This window comes from Neolamprologus brichardi, chromosome 2, assembly GCF_056152115.1.
Source record: "Neolamprologus brichardi isolate AB-2024 chromosome 2, ASM5615211v1, whole genome shotgun sequence".
Taxonomy (NCBI): Eukaryota; Metazoa; Chordata; class Actinopteri; order Cichliformes; family Cichlidae; genus Neolamprologus; species Neolamprologus brichardi.
This window is the reverse complement of record NC_142105.1, coordinates 18,227,714-18,252,802: the sequence shown is the minus strand read 5'-3', so window position 1 is coordinate 18,252,802 and position 25,089 is coordinate 18,227,714. Positions and strand designations below refer to the sequence as shown.

Genomic DNA, 25,089 nt, shown 5'->3' with positions numbered 1-25,089 from the left:
ACTGAATATATCCCCTTTAATAGAAAAAGGAAAGCTTTGTACACCTGAATGACATGAACTGTAATAGTGTCAGTAGTAGTTTTTCTCCTGCAAAGCATCAATAGCATTACACAATGATGATTTGCAGGTGGAATTTCCCCATAGAAGTTGCCTTGAAAGCATTAAGGGAATACATACATAAGAATAATGCATTTGATTCTTGAATATCTTGCATTTTGATACACAAGCTTAAGTGTAAGTGTGATTTCCAGACTGAGCTCACGTCACCATCCACTGTGAATATTTAATTAATAATCATTAGTAAACTCCAAGCTGCATTGCGGCAACCGTTCGACAGTGGGGTTACCATTTGTTATAAAAACAAATATGATAGTTCCACTGGTCACGTTTGAACACATAACTTACAGCCAGAAGGGACACGTTTACAGAGCCCGGAGGAGGAAGGAATGTGTCATTTTTCCTCATGCAAAGGATTACAGAGTCAATGCATGACGGATTCTTATGGGCAGCCTCTAATCTTGTCTGGATGGTATGTAGCATGTTGTGTTTTGTCTGAGAGCAGTGATGTCAGCAACAAAATAAAGTGGTCCCCAAACCCACTGCTAACACTTTGATACAACTCACAGACAGGTGACTTCAGACTTGGCTGCCCACGCTGGCCCACTGAAGGTCACTGATGCTCACTGTTGAGTCTTATAAAAAAAAAAAACTCAGAAACTACTGTGGTTGGTTTCCTATTAAAGCTCAGCCTGACAATCAGCAAACGATCAAGTTATTTTAGTTTGTGTAGAAAAGTATTAATCCACTTTTAAAAAATACATATATCTTATGTTCTTATTTGTAAATGCTGTAGGTCTGGTTAACTCACTTGAACACTTCTTTGTTGAAGTGGCTATCCCAATGGGATGGGAGGAAGGAATCGCGAGAATCCCACTTTATAAAGCAAACCAGTAGGCTGTGATATTCCTCGTGAGGTTGTCGGGTGCTCGCTAGTGGCAGAGCACGCGCACTGCATTTCATTCGGAGTCCGCAGACTGAATGAAGAATCCGCAGCTTCGACACTGTCCTGTGAGAAAGTAGCGGTTCCTCTACGGGAATCGTCGTGGAATATTTAGTTCTGTTTTGATTCCTCAAGTTCAAAGGGTTAACATCGCGAGGGCTGGCGAAGTGTCGAACAAGTGACTACAAAGGACAACAATACACAACAAACCGCAGCCCTCCAGACTGAGTGGAGCCAGCAACTTGTGAGACGTTCCAGAGCCGCAGCACGACCACCGTAAGACGTCCAGCTTCAATCACTTAAACATCAAAAGCAGAAAAGAATAAATGAAAGCGTTTCACTTTCATTTCTTATACGTTTTTAGCTGCCGGCGTATCATTAACGTTATATTTTCGATATTCGGGTCGCAAATGTCAAGATGGAGAAAAGTTAGCTCACTTGGAACAATCTGACCCATACTCGAGAAAAGTGACCTGATTTTTTTTTTTTTTGAAAAGTAAGCGATTGTGGGTCATGCTTAGTAGTACATTAAAAGCTGTTTAAAACTAGTGTTAATGTTTAGTGTCTTTGCAGTAAGAAACTAAATCCTCACGGACCTTAACGCCAAAGCGAGCACTAGTTTGTTAGGACAGCGGAGCGATATTTACTCCGCCTTCCCAGACGATTTCACTCCAGGATCTGGAGGACATGGCACGGAGAGACGGAACGAAGGGGCTCTGAAAACGAAAGAAATTTATATAAAAGTTGGGATTACGGGCTAAATGTTTGCAAGACAGATCACTGTCATGACTCGCACGCGTTGTTGAAAGGTATGTGGTTATTTAACGGTTGAAATAAGAGAGTAGACTTGAACTCCAGGGAGCTACATCAGCAGGACACAGAGAGGCTCGGCGCTCCGTTCCCCTCGGAGAGCTTGGCTAACAGCTAACATAGCTTAGCTTCAGTTGTGAGAAGTTCAAAAAGTTTCTGGAATGGAGGAAGAGGAGGAAGGCTGAAGTAAACGTTGTCAAACTACTAAGAGGCTGAATACGATGACTCCCCAAGTTATACTTGATGATAAAACGATTATGGTAGACTCTTATGTAGATGGTTGTTACGAGGTGTTTAATTAAAAACTTCACGCTAAACAAGATGTGTTCTGTGAAAGCAAGCTAAGCTAGTTAGCAAAATCTCGATGCTACTTACATCAAGTTGCTACATACCAGAGTTGGCTAATGCCAGTGGGATATTATATTATATTGTGACCGTGTGTATTTTCGTGGAGCACTTGGAGCAGTACTAAAAGCTATTTTTATTGCTGTTTCTGGGGTCTGTGTATAATTAGATGCGTCTTTCTGAATGCCTTTTCTCTCTTTCTCGGGGGGGGGGGGGGGGGGGGGGGGGTACTGAATCGTCCTTCCGTGTTACTTCATGTTTGACAAGCGTTAAAGACGGATTACACGCTGTTAAACAAAGTAGTGTTGTCAGGTTTTCCAGTTTTTTTGGAAGTTTTTTTTTTGTCTTTTTTGTTTTGCTTGCTGTGTGCGTTTTATGTAGACACCTTTTAAACGAGATTAAAGGAATTTCTCAGGCGTGTAATCCAGAGCAGCCCAAACTGATGAACATCTATCAACGATTTGAGAAGTGCACTTCCTATTATTAAAGTACATCTCATTGTTTCCCGCCATGCTTGGAGATGGTATTTTTAAAATTTTCTATCCATGTACATATGTGTATATGCATTTTCTTAATGCATCTATGACTTATATATTTTCAATTTAATTTAAGAGTTTTCCCTGGGTCATAGTGGGCCTTTGACGATTTTACTACCCGTTTAAACACAACTGATCCACAAGTCTTAACCTTTGGTTGTTATATTAGGCTATTTAAAAATGGTATTTTATGCTTGGGGAAATGAAACTCGACTTGGGAACAACTAGTTAAGAAATCCCAGTGGTGTGGTGTTGTAGTGTTTTGTGTTTTTGCCCTTTAATAGTTTTTATATATCTGGCAAGCAATCCCTGTCATACTAAATTGGTTCCACAAAGAGTAAACTCATGCTCATTTTTGTAAGAATGTAAGCCACCTTTACTGAGGGTTAACAAATAAGTACTTGTCAAAATGCAATGTTGTAAAATACATAGCACCCTAACTGATAGTGGGTAGTATTTTTAGATCTTGGCGTAGATGTATTTGTTGCTATTCTTCTCACGCACGCACATGGAACTAGTTGTAATAAAAATGGAAACCGATAGTGTTGTTATTAACATGCCAGTACTGTAAACTACAGATAAATCTGTGATAGGCCAATATCAGCCCACTGATATCTGTCTGAATCTGGTTAAACATACTTTAGTCGAGACTGGTTTGACACAGAATAAGCTATTGGTGTGAACTGTTTGTCTTTTGAAAAGCTCAGCTTTATCTGAAGGATTGGCATGAGAAATCGTATTTAATGTAGTCTTTGTAGCTACAATGTGTTTATCCACAAGTTTGGATGTGTAAATTGATTACTTGTCTTTACCAACTGAACCATGAACGTGTGTATCACTTGGAATCTGAAAAAGGCCTATCCACATGTAGGAAGAACTGCTTTAATGTGGCCTGGTGACTTCCAGAAAAGCTCCCAACATTTACATGTTGATATGGGGTTTTTTTTTCGGTGTGTGTGTGTGTCCTGCTTTTGGATGTTTCTCTCTGCTTTCATGTGTGTGGAGAACAATGAGCAATGGGAGTGGGTGCAGTGCTGTTGGACAGCTGTTAGCTGGAAGGGAGGGATTGGGCAGAGATGGGATGAGGGAGGAAGCAGCTCTTTGTGGTTACATCCTTTTTGACTAAGGCCAGTTTCACAGGCCCCCAAACAGCTGCTGCTGCAGGCTGCATGTGTTGACCCTCTGTCTGCTCTGTCTGTATGAAGTGGATTGAAGTGTTATATGTCATAATTGCCTGAACTCCTCAACATCTCTAGAGCAGTCTGAGACAAAGGTATCTTGGTGCAGTGCATCAGTAGTGGGGGGTAATCAGCAACTCTTAGTTTTACTTTTTTTTTTTTCTCCTTTCCCAGTGCAAATACTGAAGAGAGAGGTCAGTATTTTTTTCTCAACTGTCATGTTATTTATTTGAAAAGTAGTTCAAAAATTGGCTGAGACTTCACTAGGCAAAAAACAGATTTTCTTTTATTATTATTTTTAAAGTAGATTCTCCACATGCTGCCTTAAGAGTTTTTGCCTGTTGTGGCATAGCTTGTACCAGTCAGTTCAGCAATCATTGTTAGTCCGAATGTAGCATCTATTCTGCTCTTTCCTCTGCCAGTGTGATCACAGCTGTGTGTCTGCCTCTAAGCATGAGTCCACCAAAAGCAGAATGTCCTGAAACTTGAAGAGGTGGCACTTTAAAAAGAGCTCATTAAATTTTGGTCCCGATCCAAACTGCTTTCCTTATTTTGTTTAACTGGGGAGTTGGCCTTGAGCACTCTGTACCTGCCTTTCTGCAGAATTGCTTGTTGTGTGACAAATTATCATGTTAAATGCATTTTAGGCCATATGGCTGTTAAGTGTTTTCCATGTGCATGATTGATCTCGAGTTTGAGATGGAACGCGTTTCACATAACTGAGTCATCTAAGTAGTGATGGTGGCGTTTCTGTGGAAATGTGTCAGATCAAAAATAGCACAAAGGGCTTTCTTGAATTCCCAAACCCCCACCCAGTGGATCGAGAATAGTGCTTCTCTAAGTGGGTTGCCATAAAGACTGTTTCATGTCATTAAACAAAAAACTGTAACAGTTGCTATAAATGTTTAGAAAAGCTTGCTTGTTCATCTAGATAACAGTAATTTAATTTAAGTTCTTGATCTTTCTCTCATCTTTTGTGTTTTGCAGAAGGCTGACAGAGGAAACCCTGACTGTGGGCGATTTGAATGAAGTTAGCCAAAAGAGCATTGGGAGTTCTCAAGAAATGAGCACTTCCTTATAAGACGTGTGTCAGACTTGCACCAGTGAGGCCTGCTGCAGTGTATCAGTTCAACATAAGTCCTGATTCGAGCTCCTACAGACTACACCCCCACCCCCCCTCTCCATCAGTGGTAGTGACCCAACTCCGGACAGCTTGCTGGAGGGCCCTTCCTGAGCAGCAGCAGCTGCGTCCTGCTTGCTCACTCCTGGCCCTCCCCTGCTTCCTGTCCTTGGTCAGAAAAGGCTAAAGTCTCCTCTTCCCTCACTCCACCCCTCATCGGTGTTGGCTTTTCATACTTGCACACTTATATTACTCACTCAGGCAACTTCTTTTGTTGATCACACGCTCACAGACTGTGTTGGGTTAATAACGTTCTTTGGAGATTACCTGCTGACTGATTTTTGGCCCCCTTGCATAGGCCTAGTGTCATCGCGAAGGAAAGTTCCTCTCTTTTACCTGTACTACAACTTGCAGAATGACTTCCATGTCTAGTTTGTTCTCCTTCACAAGTCCGACAGTCAGGCGCCTGCTCGGCTGGAAACAGGGAGACGAGGAAGAGAAATGGGCAGAAAAGGCAGTTGATGCACTTGTGAAAAAGTTGAAGAAGAAGAAGGGTGCCATGGAAGACCTGGAGAAAGCGCTGAGCTGCCCTGGACAGCCCAGCAAGTGTGTTACCATTCCAAGATCACTGGACGGCCGGCTGCAGGTTTCCCACAGGAAGGGTCTTCCTCATGTTATCTACTGCAGAGTGTGGCGCTGGCCGGATCTACAGTCCCACCATGAGCTCAAGCCTCTGGACATTTGCGAGTATCCGTTTGGCTCCAAGCAGAAGGAGGTGTGCATAAACCCATATCACTACAAGAGAGTGGAGAGCCCTGGTATGTAATTTTTCTCACCTTAAACAGGTTCTGTTTAATCAACCTTAGCTTTTATATTTAAACAGGCATGTAATGTTAATGGTTGGTGTATATACGATTAAACCTGTGTTCTGTGAGGCATAGTCATCACATAATTGGTTTATTTGCAGTGTTTCTAACATTTCTAGCCTATTGTTTCGTTTTGCTTTTTGCCTTTCAACTTTCAAATACAAGATGGATTAAAGCAATTTAGAACTGTGCACATCTCTCAGTAAACTGTAGAGCTGGAAAACAAATCTACAAAGGTCAGGAGGCTCTCATCACATGGGCCTTTTCTGCCCGCCCCCTCCATTTCACAGAAAATCAATATCACTAGCTCTGGGAGTCTTATTAGATTATATGCCTCAGGCATTCCAGATTGGGTGTGGCATCAGAAAGCAGTGTACTAAACGCATAAACCACTCAGACTAAACTCCCAGCACTTTCACATCACTTAACCCCCCCCCCCCCCCCCCCCCTTCCCCCTTTTCTCCCACACCCCATCATATACACTTACACACTCATGGATGACCCTAAAGATACAGGCTTTCTGATACTACACTGGTTCAGGATTGCAAGGTCTGTATTGACCGGTTCAAAGATGCAGATCACTTGTCGGTGAGAAGACTATATTTCAGCCTTGGAGCCTGGACTCTTAAAGTCAGAGTAATTGCAAAGGGAAACCTTCAATCCTTTTTAAGGGTAAAATTAAATGTGAAGGACATCTTGTTCTTATGTATCAAGAGCTAAAAATAACATTTCAAGACTCACTGTTGTTGTTCAGTCATCTCTATTTCAACATACAGGTTGGAATTCCTTCAGAGTTATTTTTGATAGTAGCATTATTAAAATCATATCATCATATTAAAAATACTGTAATAACGATCTCAGCATATACAAATACAGTGTTCTACACATTAGGTATTTTCAGCTTCTACAAGATTAATCTATGCTGCTTTCCGGTTTTAATTATTTTCACGTAAATTTTAATTGTTTTGGGCTTGCCCTACTCCTTAAAAACTTAGTTTTCATGAATTGTGAATTCCACATGGTGATACATCATGTGTGCAGTTTCTTTTTTTCAGCACACTTGTTTAATTCATTTTTCTTCTTCCATCCAGTGCTTCCTCCTGTCCTGGTACCACGGCACAGCGAGTTCAACCCACAGCACAGCTTGCTGGTACAGTTCCGTAACCTCACCCACAACGAGCCACACATGCCCCTGAATGCCACCTATCCAGAGTCCTTCCAACAGTCGCACAATGGGGGTGGCAGCAGTGGAGGAGGTGGAGGTGGCGGCAGCTCTTTTTCCATTTCTCCCAACTCTCCATATCCTCCTTCTCCAGCCAGCTCTGGTACTTATCCAAACTCTCCTGCCAGTTCGGGGCCCTCAAGTCCATTCCAACTCCCAGGTACACCAAATACTCTCCTCCACCTGACCCTGGGAAAGTTGCCAAACCATTGTTTTTCTGAATTATCACTGTCATGTAGCCAACAAATGTCTGACTTTTGATAAACACTGGTCTCTCAGGATTTTGGTTTTTCAAGTTGCATAATGCAAGGGGGGGAAAAAAGTCTGTTTACAGTTGTATGGTGAAAAAACAAATGATGTAGCCAGGTGAATCCAGTTTCATCCACCAGCACTGATGCTCTTAGTCTAGACTCTGCTTCACTCCAGATCTGCTGACACATCCAGTGATTGAAGGCAGTCTGGCAAAAAGGGGTGGTTTTTGTTTTGTTTTTGTTTTTAATTTTTTTTGTTTTTAACAGCAATTTAGGATTTAAGTTATTTATCCTGCAAAGCTTTGGTTGGCTTTTTGAATGCTGACAAGCATCATGATCTACTGAAATGTCCTTGTTGCAGTTTTAAGTAGATGTTTTTTTTTCCTGTATGCCTCACTAAGGGCTTGAAAAGCTCATGTTGCATCTGTCGGGAATGGGTTAGCATGTGGCTTAGCAAATGAGGGATGTGTGTAATCTGACACCATTTCCGGGGTACAGATCTTGTCATGATTGTTCTAAGGAGTGTCTAAGGGGATTTTGTGTGCGTAAGAGAGAGAGTACATTTGTCAGCAGCAGCAACTGGTCCCACTAACTTCTCTCTTAATGTCTTAGCTGACACCCCACCACCGGCCTACATGCCCCCTGATGAGCCGATCGGCCAGGAGCCCCAGTCCATGGAAACGAACAGCAGCCTGGTACCACAGAGCATTGCCAGAGGTGGTGAGATGTGCTCACAGTTATACTGACAGTAGCAAAAATATACCAAACCTGTTGGTATATCTCAGCTTAATGTATAAGTTTCCTTTCCTCCTTAACTAGCTGTTAAATTATGAACAGAGTTTAATTTACAAAGGTCTTGTTTCTTCCTAATTTTTTTTTCTCTTCAAATCCAAGTACTGCTGTCTCTGTTTTAGTTTATGGGACAATTTTTACACAATCTTCCATTAAACCTGGTTTATATCTTTCAGTTGTAGTGGTTAACCCATTTGTCAAATGTGTGAAAGTTCTCCTGTTTGAGACCCAGATAAGTCTCTACGAGGGTTATGTGAGGAAGGGCAGCTGCGGTACGACTCTAAATCAAACGTGTTGCCCAATGTGCTGTCATGATCCCCTATTTATGATAAGCTATTATGCTTAAACCTAAACATAACAGTTTCAAGTCCTTTGGTGACTCATTTAACAGAACACTCTTATTGGATAAGTGCGAAGCAGCTCTCTGTTACATTCATGGTTATATTTAGGAAAAGATGTTTTAATATCACTTGGACTATTGACTCTGTCAGTGTTTTGCAGTGCCCACATTTAAAAGGTGTTTTGACAACCTTTTTAAGCTGATATGCAGGGCTTTGACATTTTTCAGGCCCTTGCCAAAAACAGTTCACACATTACTGAGATTTACCTGGTGCTTGTAAATCTCTGTATAACAACATTTTACTGAAGCACAAGTATCGCTACACTTTATGTCTACCAGCAGTATTTGGTTTATGAGAGCTGAAGAGGGGAGTGAGTCTATGTAGGTTGACTAAATTAGAGCCTCTATGGAGCATCACATCATTGTACCACAGAAATAAGAAAGATATGACAGCTTTGGATTTATTTAAACTTGCATGATCTCTGACCAGACTGTTGGTGTAGACCATATGTTAGGACTGGTCTTTTAGAGCTACTTGAGGTAACCTCATTGAATGTAGTTTTACATGAGTTGGGTTAACAGAGCTTTGCTCCTGGTTACACTTTTCCTCTTTAACCGTAATAATTAATAAATCTCATAGTTTATTTAACCACGCAGTCGTGTGCTGTCTGGATTGTCTGAATTCATTTCAAATCCATGTTCGACATCTGTTGATCTTACCTATTGTTTGCAGATGTGCAGCCAGTGGAGTACGAGGAGCCCAGTCACTGGTGCTCTATTGTCTACTATGAACTTAACAATCGTGTCGGAGAGGCTTACCACGCTTCATCCACCAGTGTGCTCGTGGATGGCTTCACTGACCCCTCAAACAACAAAAACCGCTTCTGCCTCGGACTGCTGTCCAACGTCAACCGCAACTCCACAATCGAGAACACCCGCAGACACATTGGCAAAGGTATGACTAATAACCCCAGTAAGAGTAGGAAGTAAGGAAATGATGGTGATTAAATGTTCTTACACTTTTGTTTGTCGTCCAGGAGTGCACCTGTACTATGTGGGAGGGGAGGTGTATGCAGAGTGCCTCAGCGACACCAGCATTTTTGTTCAGAGTCGTAACTGTAATTACCACCACGGCTTCCACCCTACCACTGTGTGCAAGATCCCCAGTGGATGTAGCCTGAAGATTTTCAACAACCAAGAGTTTGCTCAACTTCTGGCTCAGTCGGTTAACCATGGCTTTGAGGCCGTCTATGAGCTTACCAAGATGTGTACAATTAGGATGAGCTTTGTCAAGGTAAGGGTTTCATGCTGTACACAAGTCGAATGAAGACGTTCTCAGTAATTTCTTGATTCCTCACTAACCGTGAGTCAGACCACAAGCACTTCAAAACCTGACTTCCTTTTTGCTATAAGAAAGTCAGAAAAACAACCTACCAAAGTACTCCAAGAAGTACACCTATTTGGTAGTTTCTGTAGTCTAGATTTCTCTAGTCTGCATTAAGTCACGATGAGACACACACACGGTGAAAACGATACCAGCCACACTTTTGCTTGATTTAATAAGTGCAAACATCATCAGTCACTGTCATTGTGTAATATGGTGTACCTTTTGTTTGTTTTTTCCCCCCCACAGGGCTGGGGAGCAGAGTATCATCGACAGGATGTCACCAGCACCCCCTGCTGGATCGAAGTGCACCTGCACGGGCCGCTTCAGTGGCTAGACAAAGTGCTAACACAAATGGGTTCTCCTCTCAACCCAATTTCCTCTGTGTCCTAATACTGGACTTGTGAGAGCCTGGGAGACCCGTTATGAAAATCACCCCCCTCGCCCCCAAAACCCCTCAATGATTTCTAATTTAAAACAGTCTTAATGGCTGAACTGTTTACACTTACTTTGGGAAGTGACTGGCTAATAATTCAACAGCACCCGCAGCCAGCATCCAGTTGTTGAAATGGCATCAATGTTGCAAGCAAATACCTGGAGAAAGATGAGAAAATGCCCAAGTAGCAGTGACGACATGGACACACTACTGCTTGACAATGCTACAATACCTCCAAGAACTGAGGGCTCCATTGTCAAGCTTGAATCTGTCAAATGTTAATTTTTTTGCATCAAGTTTTATTGTTTGACGAATAACTTTTTGTTTCTCCATATGTGTAGTTTTTAATGAAGCAGAACTGTTTCACTACTCTGCCTTGTGTCTGACAATTTGAAATTTTACAAAACACTTTTCTTACATTGTTGTCTCAATGTCAGATATTTACAATAAAGATATAGACATGACTATGTTTACCATTAGACTCGGATATAACATGCTTTCTTTTTATAGTCTCTACTGCTAGAATTGAACACTGAGCTACTGCCTTTTAAGAAAGTTATGTATGCCAACCTGATAGTTTTTGATATGGGAGATCAATCACTGAACAAGTTTAACATGCCATAAGCTAACAACATTGTGAATGTTACATCTATCGTAATAGAAGTAGTCATATATGATATAATCAGAAAGTGGACGCCATCATTATTGATTCTTGTTTGTACTCTCGTGTTCAAGTAAGAGTGGCTGTATTTTCCATACTCACTGTATTAACAATATTGTGCACTCATGAATTTTATGGAGGCATGTTGGATGGGTTTGGCGTGGGTACCAAGGCATTATGTTGATAAATAATTTGACCTCCTTTGCTCAATGAAATAAAGGGGTTGTCTGGTAACGGAATAATTTTAGTTTTGTACTTTTAAGTGTTTTTGTTTTTAAATTTTTGACTTTTGGCTCAGTCGCATAGAGACGATAACCTCAGTGTGCAACAGTCTCCTGCTTGTGTTGGACAAAGGCATTTCCTGTGAATTTTTATTTTATTTTCCTCTTGTTTTTCTTTTTGTTTTAAGTAAAAATACTGTTTCTATTTCTTTCTTTTTTCTAAAGTCATTATTTTTACTTGAGGTAACAAAAATGTCTTTAAGTTACCAGTTGATAACAGCGATAGCTTATTGTTCTGTGCTTACTTCTGGTCTTGGCAAATTGGCGACAATCAGTCAAAACATACGTGAGCAGACGGATTCACCATACACAGTGGTTTGTTCTGATAATGAAAACTGATGACACACCATCCAGCTTTCTCCATGGAATCATTCTATCTATGGCTGATTGCTTTGAATAGCCTTTATTAGATGTAAAGGGTTGTGAAAATACACTGTCACCGTGGTAAACTCATAAAGGACAGTGAATTGTAATGACTGAAATATTAAGTACATAAAGTCCACAGCTTATTTCTGTTTACAGTACGGCTTAGTGTCAATAAATCTGTTATACAAGAATAGCATTCTTTTTGCTTTCCACGAGGTTAAAGCACTTGTTGGCTGAAATGGAGAACTTAAAAAATGTTGAAATTTTGTTGATATTTCTGTATTTCTTGCAGCATGTCTCAATAAGGACAGCATGCAGGATTCCTTCATATTCATGAGGTAGGTACACGCAGAACCTTTAGAAACAGTTCAAGTTAAAGGAAATGTTTCAGTAAATCTTTCAGGAAGCTTTATTCGAATCTTTAATCAGCTCTGAATAACAACGTAGCACAAATATTTTTCACCTATATATATGTGTGTGTGTGTGTGTGTATACATGTCCACCTGAGCTTATAAATAAACAAAAATAGATATAACGCAATGAGTACAGTAGGTTACAGAATAGCAAATTTCCCTTTTTACAGTTTTTCACCGCCAGACCTGAAGCGTTAACCAATGACGCATCAGCCAGTCAACTTCCTATTGGTCCACGTTTGTATTTACCGTAAATAGCCTAGAAAGTGCGTCGCTTGACAATACAGTAGTGTGAAACAAACCGCACCTACAAACACTGTTATGCAATATAGGGGTTAAACACTAATATTAAGTCGTGACTAAATACTGTAAATTAAGCGTCCCTCTATCTGCTTTTTATAGCGATTACCGGACATAAGAACACAAGCATGTCGTGAGACACACAAATTGGTCTTGCGTCAAAATAATTTTGCCAACCGGATGTGAGGTGGCTTCTAGTGAGCAAGCCAAAGATAAACACGTATACAGGCAGAAAGGGGTGAGGATAATAAATTTTACAGGGAGGGTGTTGTGAAAGAGCTGAAATGGAGTAGTTGCTGATAATATACAGTTCAAGTAGGCAGGGATACATCCGACAAAGGTACTAAGGAGAAAGTCTACCACAGACATCGAGTAGGTGAGTCCCGCAGAGTAGTGACAGCTGCAACGGTAGAAGCTAGCATGCTAACGCTAGCTAAAACTGGCTAACTAACACAGTTAACTGTTTGACAGTTAGTCTGTGGAGCAGATAACATTATTTGGATAATGTGTAGCTTCTTTATATTTGTGGTTTTAGCATTTAATATTTCTTGAAAACCTGGCAGGTCAGTCGGCTTTCAGACTTCATTGGCCCATTAGCTTTAAAAACAGTAAGCTACTTAGCATCTGTATACGTGGTTTTGTTTGATTTTTCTGAAGAGGGAGTGTAGCTGTTGTTTAACTAGCTTTACTATAAGTTATTCCTGATAATTGTAGTGGTGAGCTCAAAACTTCAAAAGGAAGCATCACTGATGTTTAAATATAAAACGTTTCTTTTTTTTGTTTAACAGCACAACTATATTTCACTATGAATGCCAAAACCTTTTGACCATATACCCTCATAAAGTCTACCTAATACATTTTATTTTAAAAGTCGTTATCTAAGTAAAACAAACATGGCATAAAGACGCCCCTCCCCCCCAAGCATATCACTTTTATTTGCGTTCTGCTTTAGTGTATTTGTCAACTTTCACAAGCATTAACCTGTTCTTCCATTCCTTCTCCATCTGTTTCCCCTCCACAGCATCCAAGGCCAAAATGGTGCGAGCAGCCTTAGTGACTGTCACCAGTCTGGCGTTGACTGGGGCCGTTGTGGCACATGCTTATTTACTGAAACACCAGTTTTACCCGACTGTAGTTTACCTCACCAAGAGCAGTCCCAGCATGGCGGTAAGATTGGAAATGAAGTCAAATGTTCCATGTTTTGTTTTTTCTGTAAATTCTTTAAATTTTCCTTTCTCTCCTGGTATCAGGTGTTGTACATCCAGGCATTTGTGCTGGTGTTTCTGCTGGGAAAGTTTATGAGGAAGGTCTTTTTTGGTCAGTTGAGAGCTGCAGAAATGGAGGTAGGGATATCTTTTATGTTCAGTTGATTCATCGTGACGTATTTAATTTAGAATTTATTGCACGTCTTAATAATACTGCTGAGACTCTTTTGTTCATATGCATTTGAACATTCTTTCCTGGCTACCCCCAGCATCTCATCGAACGCTCGTGGTACGCTGTGACCGAGACGTGCCTGGCTTTCACTGTGTTCAGGGATGATTTCTCTCCTCGCTTCGTCGCCCTCTTTACCCTCCTCCTGTTCCTTAAGTGCTTTCACTGGCTGGCTGAGGACCGGGTGGACTTTGTGAGTGATGAATGATAAAGCGCTTCCTTGTCTCACACAATGCACATAAAACACACTCCACTGCATCTGTGTACAGGACATTGCTCAAAGGTAGAAAGGAAGTGTGGGACACCGGGTGGAACAGATGGTGTGTGGTTAAGGGTGTGGAGCATTGATGTCATTGTTATTGGAGATTTTATAACTGATCATTTTATTAGAAATTAAACATAAAGAGCCTTTAGCATGTTGTAAATTAGATGACTTGTAACTATATTAAAACTGCCATTTCAAAAAGACCCGTAAGTTGCAGAATGTAAAGCATACAGATTTATACGATACTGTGCTAACGGGTCTTTTCAATCCTTTTTTCTGTCAGATGGAGCGGAGTCCCAACATATCATGGGTTTTTCACATGAGGGTTTTATGTAAGTAGACATCAGCACAGTGGAATATCATTCATACCTCACTTCTGTGCTGGCTTTCCTTTTGTCTTTCATTTCTCCTTTTGGGCAACTCTGTCTCTTCCACCAATTGAAGTCATAAATCTTTAGCTAAGTGAAACTATATGCAAATTTTTCTACTTGCACTACAGGCCACCTGCTCTGGTTTATTTGTAAGGCCAGAACATTACAGTGGATAACAGTAACAAGCCACAGCAGTTTCCTGAACACTGCAAGGGAAGCTGGTCTGTTACAAAAACCTGCTGTGTTCGTTTCCACCTCTATGTATTTAGTCTCAGATTATATTAAAGTATAACATAAAGAAAATTGATCATATACTGACCTTCATGATGCTTTTGTGCTCAAACGAACTGTTTAGCTCCTTTCCCCTCACCCCTAATTCAGCTTTCTTATTGGCTGGTTAGAGTTGCTGTGTGTCACAGCCACAGTTAACCAGAGTTTTGTGCCTCAGATGACTGTAGGGATTCTGCTCTCTGTGACATCATGCAGAGTCAAGAGCAGGGGGAAAACTGTCTAATTGAATGAATAAATTTTCATCAGCCCCTAGTATCTGAGCTTTTGGCTCAAAAAACTTTTATTTACTCTGACCACCTCTTTAAGCCATGCAGTCTGCCTTAGTCTTGGTGTTGTAATAGGATGCCTTGATATTAATAAGTGGATTTAACTGCAGGTGGCATCATTGCAAAGTGAAATTCTTTAGGAATAAGGGAATATGTATAAGCTAATGACTTATTTGTATTTACAAACTGTTGTAAGTGAACAGTGGACAGTTTGTAGCTCTGTCAGCATGATAGGTTTCCTTAATCAAATCCAACACATATTCAAGTTTTGCAACATCATTTTTGTTTAGACTTCCAACCGTCTGCATGCAAACTTCGTGCTGAGAAACTGGTTAGAAAAATACTGATATGTGCTCCTTTACTTTCTGCAGCTCTCATGGGACTGCTGGGTGTCATGGACTTCCTGTTCGTCAACCATGCCTGTCACAGCATCATTACCCGAGGCGCTTCGGTCCAGCTTGTGTTTGGATTTGAGGTTTGTCGTGAGCTGAAGCTGAATTGAAACTGTTGTACATGCAAACAATAAGCTAGCTTGACACGTCTTTGGCTGTTTGAATCTCATTCATATATATACAGTGGGGCAAAAAAGTATTTAGTCAGCCACCGATTGTGCAAGTTCCCCCACTTAAAATGATGACAGAGGTCAGTAATTTGCACCAGAGGTACACTTCAACTGTGAGAGACAGAATGTGAAAAAAAAATCCATGAATTCACATGGTAGGATTTGTAAAGAATTTATTCGTAAATCAGGGTGGAAAATAAGTATTTGGTCACCTCAAACAAGGAAAATCCCTGGCTCTCACAGACCTGTAACCTCTTCTGTAAGAAGCTTTTCTGTCCCCCACTCGTTACCTGTATGAATGGCACCTGTTTGACCTCATCATCTGTATAAAAGACACCTGTCCACAGCCTCAACCAGTCAGACTCCAAACTCCGCCATGGCCAAGACCAAAGAGCTTTCGAAGGACACCAGGAAAAGAATTGTAGACCTGCACCAGACTGGGAAGAGTGAATCTACAATAGGCAAGCAGCTTGGTGTGAAAAAATCAACTGTGGGAGCAATCATCAGAAAATGGAAGACATACAAGACCACTGATAATCTCCCTCGATCTGGGGCTCCACGCAAGATCTCATCCCGTGGGGTCAAAATGATCATGAGAACGGTGAGCAAAGATCCCAGAACCACACGGGGGGACCTGGTGAATGACCTGCAGAGAGCTGGGACCAAAGTAACAAAGGTCACCATCAGTAACACATTACAACGGCAGGGAATCAAATCCCGCAGTGCCAGACGTGTTCCGCTGCTGAAGCCAGTGCATGTCCAGGCCCGTCTGAAGTTTGCCAGAGAGCACATGGATGATACAGCAGAGGATTGGGAGAATGTCATGTGGTCAGATGAAACCAAAGTAGAACTTTTTGGTATAAACTCAACTCGTCGTGTTTGGAGGAAGAAGAATACTGAGTTGCATCCCAAGAACACCATACCTACTGTGAAGCATGGGGGTGGAAACATCATGCTATGGGGCTGTTTTTCTGCCAAGGGGACAGGACGACTGATCCGTGTTAAGGACAGAATGAATGGGGCCAAGTATCGTGAGATTTTGAGCCAAAACCTCCTTCCATCAGTGAGAACTTTGAAGATGAAACGAGGCTGGGTCTTCCAACATGACAATGATCCAAAACACACCGCCCGGGCAACAAAGGAGTGGCTCCGTAAGAAGCATTTGAAAGTCCTGGAGTGGCCTAGCCAGTCTCCAGACCTCAACCCCATAGAAAATCTGTGGCGGGAGTTGAAAGTCCGTGTTGCTCGGCGACAGCCCCAAAACATCACTGCTCTTGAGAAGATCTGCATGGAGGAATGGGCCAAAATACCAGCTACTGTGTGTGCAAACCTGGTAAAGACCTATAGTAAACGTTTGACCTCTGTTATTGCCAACAAAGGTTATGTTACAAAGTATTGAGTTGTATTTTTGTTATTGACCAAATACTTATTTTCCACCCTGATTTACAAATAAATTCTTTACAAATCCTACCATGTGAATTCATGGATTTTTTTTTCACATTCTGTCTCTCACAGGTGAAGTGTACCTCTGGTGCAAATTACTGACCTCTGTCATCATTTTAAGTGGGGGAACTTGCACAATCGGTGGCTGACTAAATACTTTTTTGCCCCACTGTATATATATATATATATAGCCATCTCACAGTAGCTATTTTTGATATGAAATAGTAGGTAAACACAGGTATTATACTAACATTAAAAACATTCTGTTCAATTAAGGATAAGAGCTTTAATAAATGGGATTAGTATTTTTTCTTTGTGTCTTAATGGTTGCTGTGAAATAAGTCTGCTCTTTAGATTTGAACCAGTTGCTGTGAACCTCTCACTCTTTCCTTCTGCTGGCCCATGATACAAATGATGGATCTCATCGGTTGATACGTGCACATAACAACCAAAACAAATGTTTGCATTTGTTCTTCTCAGTATGCCATCCTGCTGACCATGGTCCTGACAACCTTTATCAAGTATCTTCTGCATACTATTGACCTGCAGAGTGAGAACCCCTGGGATAACAAGGCTGTCTATATGCTTTACACCGACCTCTTCACAGGTGCTGTATTCAGTTGGGGTTCAAAGCATGAAATGCTGAAACTGTTCTGGGATTGTGGTGGCAGGTGTTCTTAAATGTTATCTGACATCTTTATTCCAGGTGTGGTCAAAGTGTTCCTGTACATTGCCTTCATGACCATCATGATAAAGGTGCACACCTTCCCTCTGTTTGCCATTCGGCCCATGTATTTGGCTATGAGGTGAGCGATTCCTTTACTACTTATGATCAGAATCTTCATGATGTTTTTACCATTGGTCTGTGGTGTTGGGCTTTATACACAGTTCAGTTTGAGGATTTTCATTTAGGCACTTAAAACACATGAGACACAGTTATTGAATTACAAAAAATATACTTTTATGTTAGACCAAATTTGTTTTAAACATGCCCAAAATTTCAAATAAGGACGACTATGTCAGCAAGTGTCCCTGAGCAAGAAGCTTAGGCTTCAAAGCTCCCATTAGGTTTAAATTCACTGGAAAACATTAAAGTTTTTGTGCTACTGGGGAAAAGAGCAGCACCAGAGAGGCAGTGGAAATGTGGAGAAAGAGAAACTAGAAAGCAAAGTTATCATGACAGTGACCAGAATTCCTGCTTGAGTTTCGTTAGTCCTGTTATCTTTGTAAAAATGGGACTGCGAGGACTGTCGTCACCGTTAATTTCAGCCTTTTGAATGAATGAAATAAAGCCAGATGTATATCTGTTTGGCACATTTGCCTACAGTGCTAATAATTATTAGAGTGGAGACAAAGTGTAATTTCCCCTTAGTGTTCAACAAAGATGATTGCTGAGAAAAGAAAAAAAAAGCTTATTTAAAAGTAAATGGACTGATTCTTATATAGCGCTTTTCTACTCTCTCGTAGTACTCAAAGCGCTCCATACAACATGCCTCATTCACCCAATCACACCCATTCTCACAAGCACTTTATCTATACTTAGTGCTATCTAACTACATTCACACACATTCATACTCCAATGGACGCATCGGAGAGCAACTTGGGGTTAGTATCTTGCCCAAGGATACTTGACATGCAGACTGGAGGAGCCAGGGATCGAACCACCAACCTTCCGATCAGTAGGTGACCTGCTCTACCTCCTGAGCTACAGCCACCCCAGGACCCATGATGCTTTTATTTTATGTCATATTTGTATAACATTCTAATTTGTTAAATATGGTTTTGATTCTGGAGTCATTTAGAGCAAAAAAGAGGCTTTTTTCCTTCTCTTGTGTCGTTGTCATTTAGTGTCCAGATCAGGGTAGAGGGTGTGTTCACAGCAGCCCCACCCACCTGCTGTTCTAAAGTCCTGTCTGTGAGGGGCAGTCGAGAAGAAAGCTGCTGTGAAAGGATGGGAGCTTTATTCATTTCAGCTCAATAATGCATCAAATCACAACAGCAGCCGCCTCAAGATGCTTTATATTGCAAAGTAAAGACCCTATAGTAATACAGAGAAAACCCCAACAATCAAATGACCCCCTTTGAGCAAGCACTCGGTGACAGTGGGAATGAAAAACTCCCTTTTAACAGGAAGAAACCTCGGGCAAAACCAGAGTCAGGGAGAAGCATCTGCCTCCACCGTTTGGAAATGAGGGGCAGCACCAAAGCCCAGTATAAGATAAATAAGCATTATTTTAAACTGTGAATCATGCAAAGCTGTCCAAGTAGAGTCCAACAATAGCAGTTACTTTAAAATCTTTATCTAAACCAATTAGATAACTAGTAACTAACTAGATAAGTAAGTTAACTAATAGAGGAGACTTGGGTGCTTTGTCCTTAATTAAAATGACATTTTACATAATGAGACTCTTTTGTATACCACTGACTATGTTGTGATTATTGCTTCTCTTCTCTTGTATCTTGCAGGCAGTTCAAAAAAGCTGTAACAGATGCTGTGATGTCCCGGAGAGCCATCCGCAACATGAATACGCTGTATGTACACGTCTGGTTTGTAGATGTGAAATCAAGGCCCAGAATAATGGAGTGACTAATGTGTCCTCTGGCCAGAAACGTTGTTCACTTCCGCCTCTCTCTTCTGTCTGTGATCAGATACCCAGACGCTACTCCTGAAGATCTGCAGGCCTCAGACAACGTCTGCATCATCTGTCGAGAAGAAATGGTGACTGGAGCCAAGAAATTGCCTTGTAATCACATTTTTCACTCCAGGTAAGTTCTGTGGTAAAAGATCTGAATCAGCATGGAAAGATTGTAGCCTGCAAAGAAAAACAAACAGTTCCATGTCAGAGGTGGTCAGCATTAAACACAGGACCTGCGTTTAAACAGAAAAGGAGTGAGTGTGGCAGACTCAACATGACTTTGTGTTTGAAAGGTTTGTGTTTTTGTCCTGTCCTCCTTCCAGCTGCCTGCGCTCTTGGTTCCAGAGACAGCAGACCTGTCCCACCTGCCGCATGGACGTACTCCGTGCTACGAATAACAACCAGACTCCGGCTCCAGCCCAAGCTCCGCCTCCAGCCCCGGCAGCCCCTGCCAACGCCCCTGTAAACGCCCCCGCAGGCCAACCACCTAATGGTGAGAGTAAAAACAAGGCCAGGTGATCGCAACCCCTGTGATTGTGTTGCTTTCAGTGGTACATGAAGGTCACCCACATTACACTGCAGAGCATCAGTATGTGGGTTCTCCCAGCTTGAAAGCAGCCGTTGGATAAAAGTAAACTGAAGTGGGAACGTGGTTTTAAAGCAGGTTATGCGATAGGAATATTCCACTATGTGAGAATTTAACTGTGTTCTTTTGTCCTTGTATTTTCTCCAGTGGCTCTAGGCATGTTACCAGGGTTTCCTCCCGGCATCTTCCCCTTCTGGGGTCCTTTCCCTGCAGTGCCTCCTCCTGCTGGAGCAGCTGTACCTCCAGCTCCAGCTCCAGGTGCTACTGATGCTCCACAAAGCAGCACAGAGTCCACTCAGACAGCTAGTAAGGACGCCTCCTGTAGCTCCTGAATGTAAAATGAAAGAGACATCTCTGAGTGATTGGGCTTTTGTTGCTTTTGTTTTTCCCTTCAGGCACCACCCAGCCCACAACATCTACTGCAGATTCTGCTGCTACGGCAGCAGCTCCAGGATCAGCAGTGCCAGGCTTCCCATTCTCTTTCCCCCCTCCTCCCTTCCCTGCTGCACCATGGCTCCCCATGCCACCACCTCCTCCCTTTGGTAAGTGTTAGCAGTTTTCCAAATATTGTGGTCTATGTGAGTTTTTGCCTGAGCAGGCTGCTGTTCAAGGATACTGGCGATGATAATATCTGTATGAGTGACTTTTTTTTTTTTTTGCACAAATTCATCTTTTCTGTTCCTTATGATCTAAACCTTGGGTAGGTTGGTTCATTTGTCACACCAAGGTGCCTCGGTCCTGTCAGACCTCTCATAGCCTGACTGTTTTGTCTTTTCAAACATGTATTTGGATTGTGGCAGTTTTGTGTAAAGCATCAGAGTTTTCATGAGCATTCTTAACTTCTGGGGCGCCCCAGGGTGGCTGTGGCTACAATGTAGTTTGCCATCACCAGTGTGTGAATGGGTGGGTGACTGGTTGTGTAAAGCGCTTTGGGGTCCTTAGGGACTAGTAAAAGTGCTATACAAGTACAGGCCATTTACCATTTTATTCAAGCTAAAGGGTAAATGAATGATGCAAATGGATACATCGCCATACTTACAGTTCTGAGAATGACACAAATATTAGTTTTCACAAAGTTGCTGCTTCAGTTTTTATGATGGCAATTTGCATATACTCCAGAATGTTATGAAGAGTAATCAGATGAAGGGCAAAGTCCTTTGCCTTGAAAATGAAATTAATCCCAAAAAAACAGTTTCCACTGCATTTCATCACTGCCATAAAAGGACCTGCTGAGATCATTTCAATAATCTTCTTGTTAACTCAGGTGAGAATGTTGGTGAACACAAGGCTGGAGATCTTTGTGTCATGATGACTGAGTCAGAATAGCAGACTGGATGTGTTAAAGCAGCATGATGCTTGAAATCTTTGTTCTTCCTATTAACTGTGGTTACCTGCAAGGACATCATTGTGTTGCATAAAAAGGGCTTCACAGGCAAGGATGCTGTTGCTACTATGATCGCACCTAAATCAACCATGAATACTTCAGGGTGCCCAAGAAAGTCCAGCAAGTGCCAGGACGTCTCCTAAAGATGATCCAGCTGCAGGATTGGTGGTGCCACCGGTGCTGAGCTTGCTCAGGAATGGCAGCAGACAGGTGTGAGTGCATCTGCACACACAGTGAGGCGAAGACTTGGAGGATGGCATCAAAGAAGCCACTTTTCTCCAAAATAACCATCAGGGACAAACTGATATTCTGCAAAAAGTACAGCGAGTGGACTGCTGAGGACTGGGGTAAAGTCATTTTCTCTGATGAAGCCCCTTTCTGATTGTTTGGGGCATCTGGAAAAAGGATTGTCTGCTTTACTGTCTCATGCCAACAGTAAAGCATCCTGAGACAATTTATCTGTGGGGCTGCTTCTCACCCAAGGAAGTGGGCTCAATGCGTCATAAGGCCAAAGTAATAACTAAGTGGCTCCCAGGCCTTAATCCAATTGAGAACTTGTCATCAGTCCTCAAGAGGTGGGTGGACAAACACAATAAAAATTGTGATAAACTCCAAGCACTGATTATGAAAGAATGGGTTGACAGCATGGCAGGGTGAATTGTAGAGGTCTTGTGAAAACCAATATTTGTGTCATTCTCAAACGTTTTGGCCACAATGGCTGTAGGAACATCTTGAATTTAACTGAGTGTCTGCAAATGTGTCCCAAAGCTCTGGCAGCTCTTGGTTAAGCGTGTTTGTTAGCGTGTCAGTGCTGTTACAGTTCAGTTTATTTTGTCTTCTCTCTCCTACAGTGTCCTCGATGCCTCCTCCCCCTCCCTCCTTGTCCCGGCTGTCAGAAGAGGAGCTGAGGGAGCTGGAGGCAGAGGGTCGGCGGGGCCTTGAGGCCCGACTCCAGTGTCTTCAAAACATCCACACCTTGCTAGACGCTGCCATGCTCAACATCCACCACTACCTCAGCACCGTCGCAACACTCACGTAATGGATAGATTCTCTTACTTTTGATTAGATATGAGGAATGTGTAACTATTTAACTCAGTTCAGTGCTTCAAGAGATACAGTGATGTGCCAGGTTTGGTCCTCTATGCTGTTTCCTACATAGAATTTTGAGCTTATTGCTTGTTTGACCGTTTGTGCCTCTGCCAATGTCTCCACAGTCCTCCTCGGGCTGGCAGCACTGGAGAAGCCAGCGGGACGAATCACACTGCCTCATCTTCCACAGCTGGCAGTAACACAGAGAGTCCCAGCACGGACAGGGACTCTTCCGTCTGTAAGTAACTGGTTATCGCCTTTCAAGTCTTGTTTTTCATAGGATTTAACAGTGGAGAGAAGTTCAGTAACCATGACGATTCTGTTTCCAGCCGATCAGGTGAATGGAGCAACGCTTTCCCCTCAGTCCGCTGACTCCACTGAAAGAAAAGAGAAGATGGACGAAGGAGTGGAGGACGGAGAGGATGGAGAGCCAAATGCTGCTGAGCTGAGACGCCGCCGCCTTCGTAAGCTAGAGACAACACCATCATCGTCGTCATCGCCTCCCTCTCCTCCTCCAGACAACTGATCCACTTGTCCCGACTCAGACATATCACTCTGGACCAACAGGAACTCTGAGCTGGTGTTCGGTTGCTTTGGTTCTCCATTAGCTTTCTTCCACAGGTTCAGGTTTCTAACTGGACTGTCAGAAAATGCTTGTGGACTGTTTCTGCGTCAGAAAGCAATAGCACCTGCTTTTTGTTTGTTTTGATTTGCATCATCAAGGACTGCTGCAGTAGTAGTACTGCAGGCATTTGTCAGCTTACTGAGACAGAAGAAGAAATGTCCTTTCAAACCAAGCTGTGGTTGATCAGTGTGGGAGAGGCCATGCTGGGTTTGTGTTTGGTAGTTTTACTGTCAGTGACGTCTTTGCTTGAACTTCCTATTTTAATTCGTCTGACATTAGGTCCCGCGCTCCTCATCGATGTGTTACAGAGGACATGGATCATCAACCAATCCAGTGAATTCAAATCAAATGAAACCAATCAGCTTCCTCTGCTGTCTTTTCATTTAACATGCACCATTCTTCTGTTTCCTGCATTCTCAACACGTTACCACTGCAGACACTGTAACATACTGATTTATTTGAATGTGTACATACTGTATAAAGTTTTAATAGGATGATCTGTACATAATGCAGAATAAACTGACTGAAATTGCAGTGGTACAGAAGTTGTTTGCAAACTGTTGTCATAGAGGTGGAATTGTTACAGTGAAGCTCAGTGAGTGTGAGCACTTCTCGTCAGGGTTTCTGTTTAAGTGCGTCATTGTTGCCTCTGAGCTAGAGATTGGGGTGTTTAATTAAAACTTAATGCTGATCTAAATGACATCACGTCTTTATGAGTGAGCACCTTTAGCATTTGATTCCAGCGTCTCTCATTTGCTACACTTAAGTAATAAAGATTGACAGAACTACTATACAACATTTCTTTTAACGTTGAGTTCAATCAGGCTAAAATGTTTTCGTGTTTCTGGTATCTGAAAGTCGGGCATTAGCCAGAATCATTGAGGAAAAACTCTGACTCGGATGTCAGCACTGCATCTTAAGGTTCACTTGTCCTTTATGTGCAGTTGGTGTGTTGTACAACTGCAAACTCTTGTCAGGCATTTATTCTTTTCCCACTATGTACGATATAACAGTGACTGAAGGTTTAACAACACTGGTATTGTGTCCAGCCATTATCTATAGATGTTAGGCACAGACTGTATACGAAAGATGGACATAGCTGCTGTACTATCACACGTCAGCTTGTAAAGTGCTGCTTGAAGCGTTTGGTTTCACGTCTTGGTGGTTTGAAACCAGAGGCCTGCACTACAAAGCAGAATTTTGGCTTATCCAGATAAATTTGGGGTTGACCCTGGTTTTACTTTGTACTGGGAAACATCTGCATCATTGCAAACCCAGACTGCTCCAGTGCAGGTCGGATGGTTCCATTTATTAAGGGAATAAGATTATAAATTTTTTTAAAAAAGCAACCCATCATGCCACAATGACACATGTCAGTGACATTACTCGAGGTTCTGGGACTCTAGAAATAAAGTATTGATCCTATTGTGCTAGTATCAATCCAATAACGATATGAGCACTGGTATTAATAGTATAGATATTTGGATTGATCCATCCACCTACTATTAGGACCAATAATTTACTAAATTAATTTCATGTTTTAGTCTATTAGCTGAAACTAGTCACTGAGCCCAAAAATGATCAGAGGGCCATTTTCCAAAGACTTCAGAACATCTTTTTGACAGCCATTGTCATCGCCCCCTGCTGGCCATTAAAAAGAACGCAGGTTTTAAAGCACTTTCCAAACTCATCTGCAGGTTTGTTTTCTTTTTCATACAGTCCATGGTCAATATTCATCCAGATAATTAATGGAAGCATTATTTAACATGCATCTTTAGTTAGGTGTTGGTCATGTTTTCAGACTTATGTGCACTTGATATTTGTGATGAAAACCCT

The 25,089-nt window shown here is 41.9% G+C and overlaps 2 protein-coding genes across 4 annotated transcripts; both read left to right on the top strand.

Moving 5' to 3' along the window:
- The first annotated feature begins 1,000 nt into the window (after window positions 1–1,000).
- On the top strand, window positions 1,001–11,367 carry smad5 (SMAD family member 5). Of its 3 annotated transcripts, none has more exons than XM_087847763.1 (7): window positions 1,001–1,276; window positions 4,857–5,807; window positions 6,947–7,237; window positions 7,941–8,048; window positions 9,194–9,415; window positions 9,498–9,754; window positions 10,094–11,367. In XM_087847763.1, exons 2-7 carry the CDS (start codon window positions 5,405–5,407, stop codon window positions 10,235–10,237), a joined length of 1,425 nt encoding a protein of 474 aa, XP_087703889.1. In that variant the 5' UTR covers window positions 1,001–1,276; window positions 4,857–5,404; the 3' UTR covers window positions 10,238–11,367. The 3 variants fall into 3 exon arrangements, with proteins under 3 accessions (XP_087703889.1, XP_087703890.1, XP_087703885.1); XM_087847764.1 differs by lacking the exon at window positions 1,001–1,276 and adding an exon at window positions 1,648–1,809 and having other exon boundaries at window positions 7,941–8,045; XM_087847759.1 differs by lacking the exon at window positions 1,001–1,276 and adding an exon at window positions 1,648–1,809.
- Window positions 11,368–12,482: 1,115 nt separating this feature from the next.
- On the top strand, window positions 12,483–24,049 carry syvn1 (synovial apoptosis inhibitor 1, synoviolin). The gene is made up of 16 exons (XM_087847749.1): window positions 12,483–12,677; window positions 13,323–13,468; window positions 13,552–13,644; window positions 13,776–13,928; window positions 14,284–14,332; window positions 15,300–15,403; window positions 17,414–17,540; window positions 17,640–17,739; window positions 19,400–19,465; window positions 19,583–19,699; window positions 19,893–20,062; window positions 20,303–20,461; window positions 20,551–20,697; window positions 22,391–22,574; window positions 22,754–22,866; window positions 22,958–24,049. The coding sequence occupies exons 2-16, from the start codon at window positions 13,337–13,339 to the stop codon at window positions 23,152–23,154; spliced, it is 1,911 nt and encodes a 636-aa protein (XP_087703875.1). The 5' UTR covers window positions 12,483–12,677; window positions 13,323–13,336; the 3' UTR covers window positions 23,155–24,049.
- The last annotated feature ends 1,040 nt before the right edge of the window (window positions 24,050–25,089 follow it).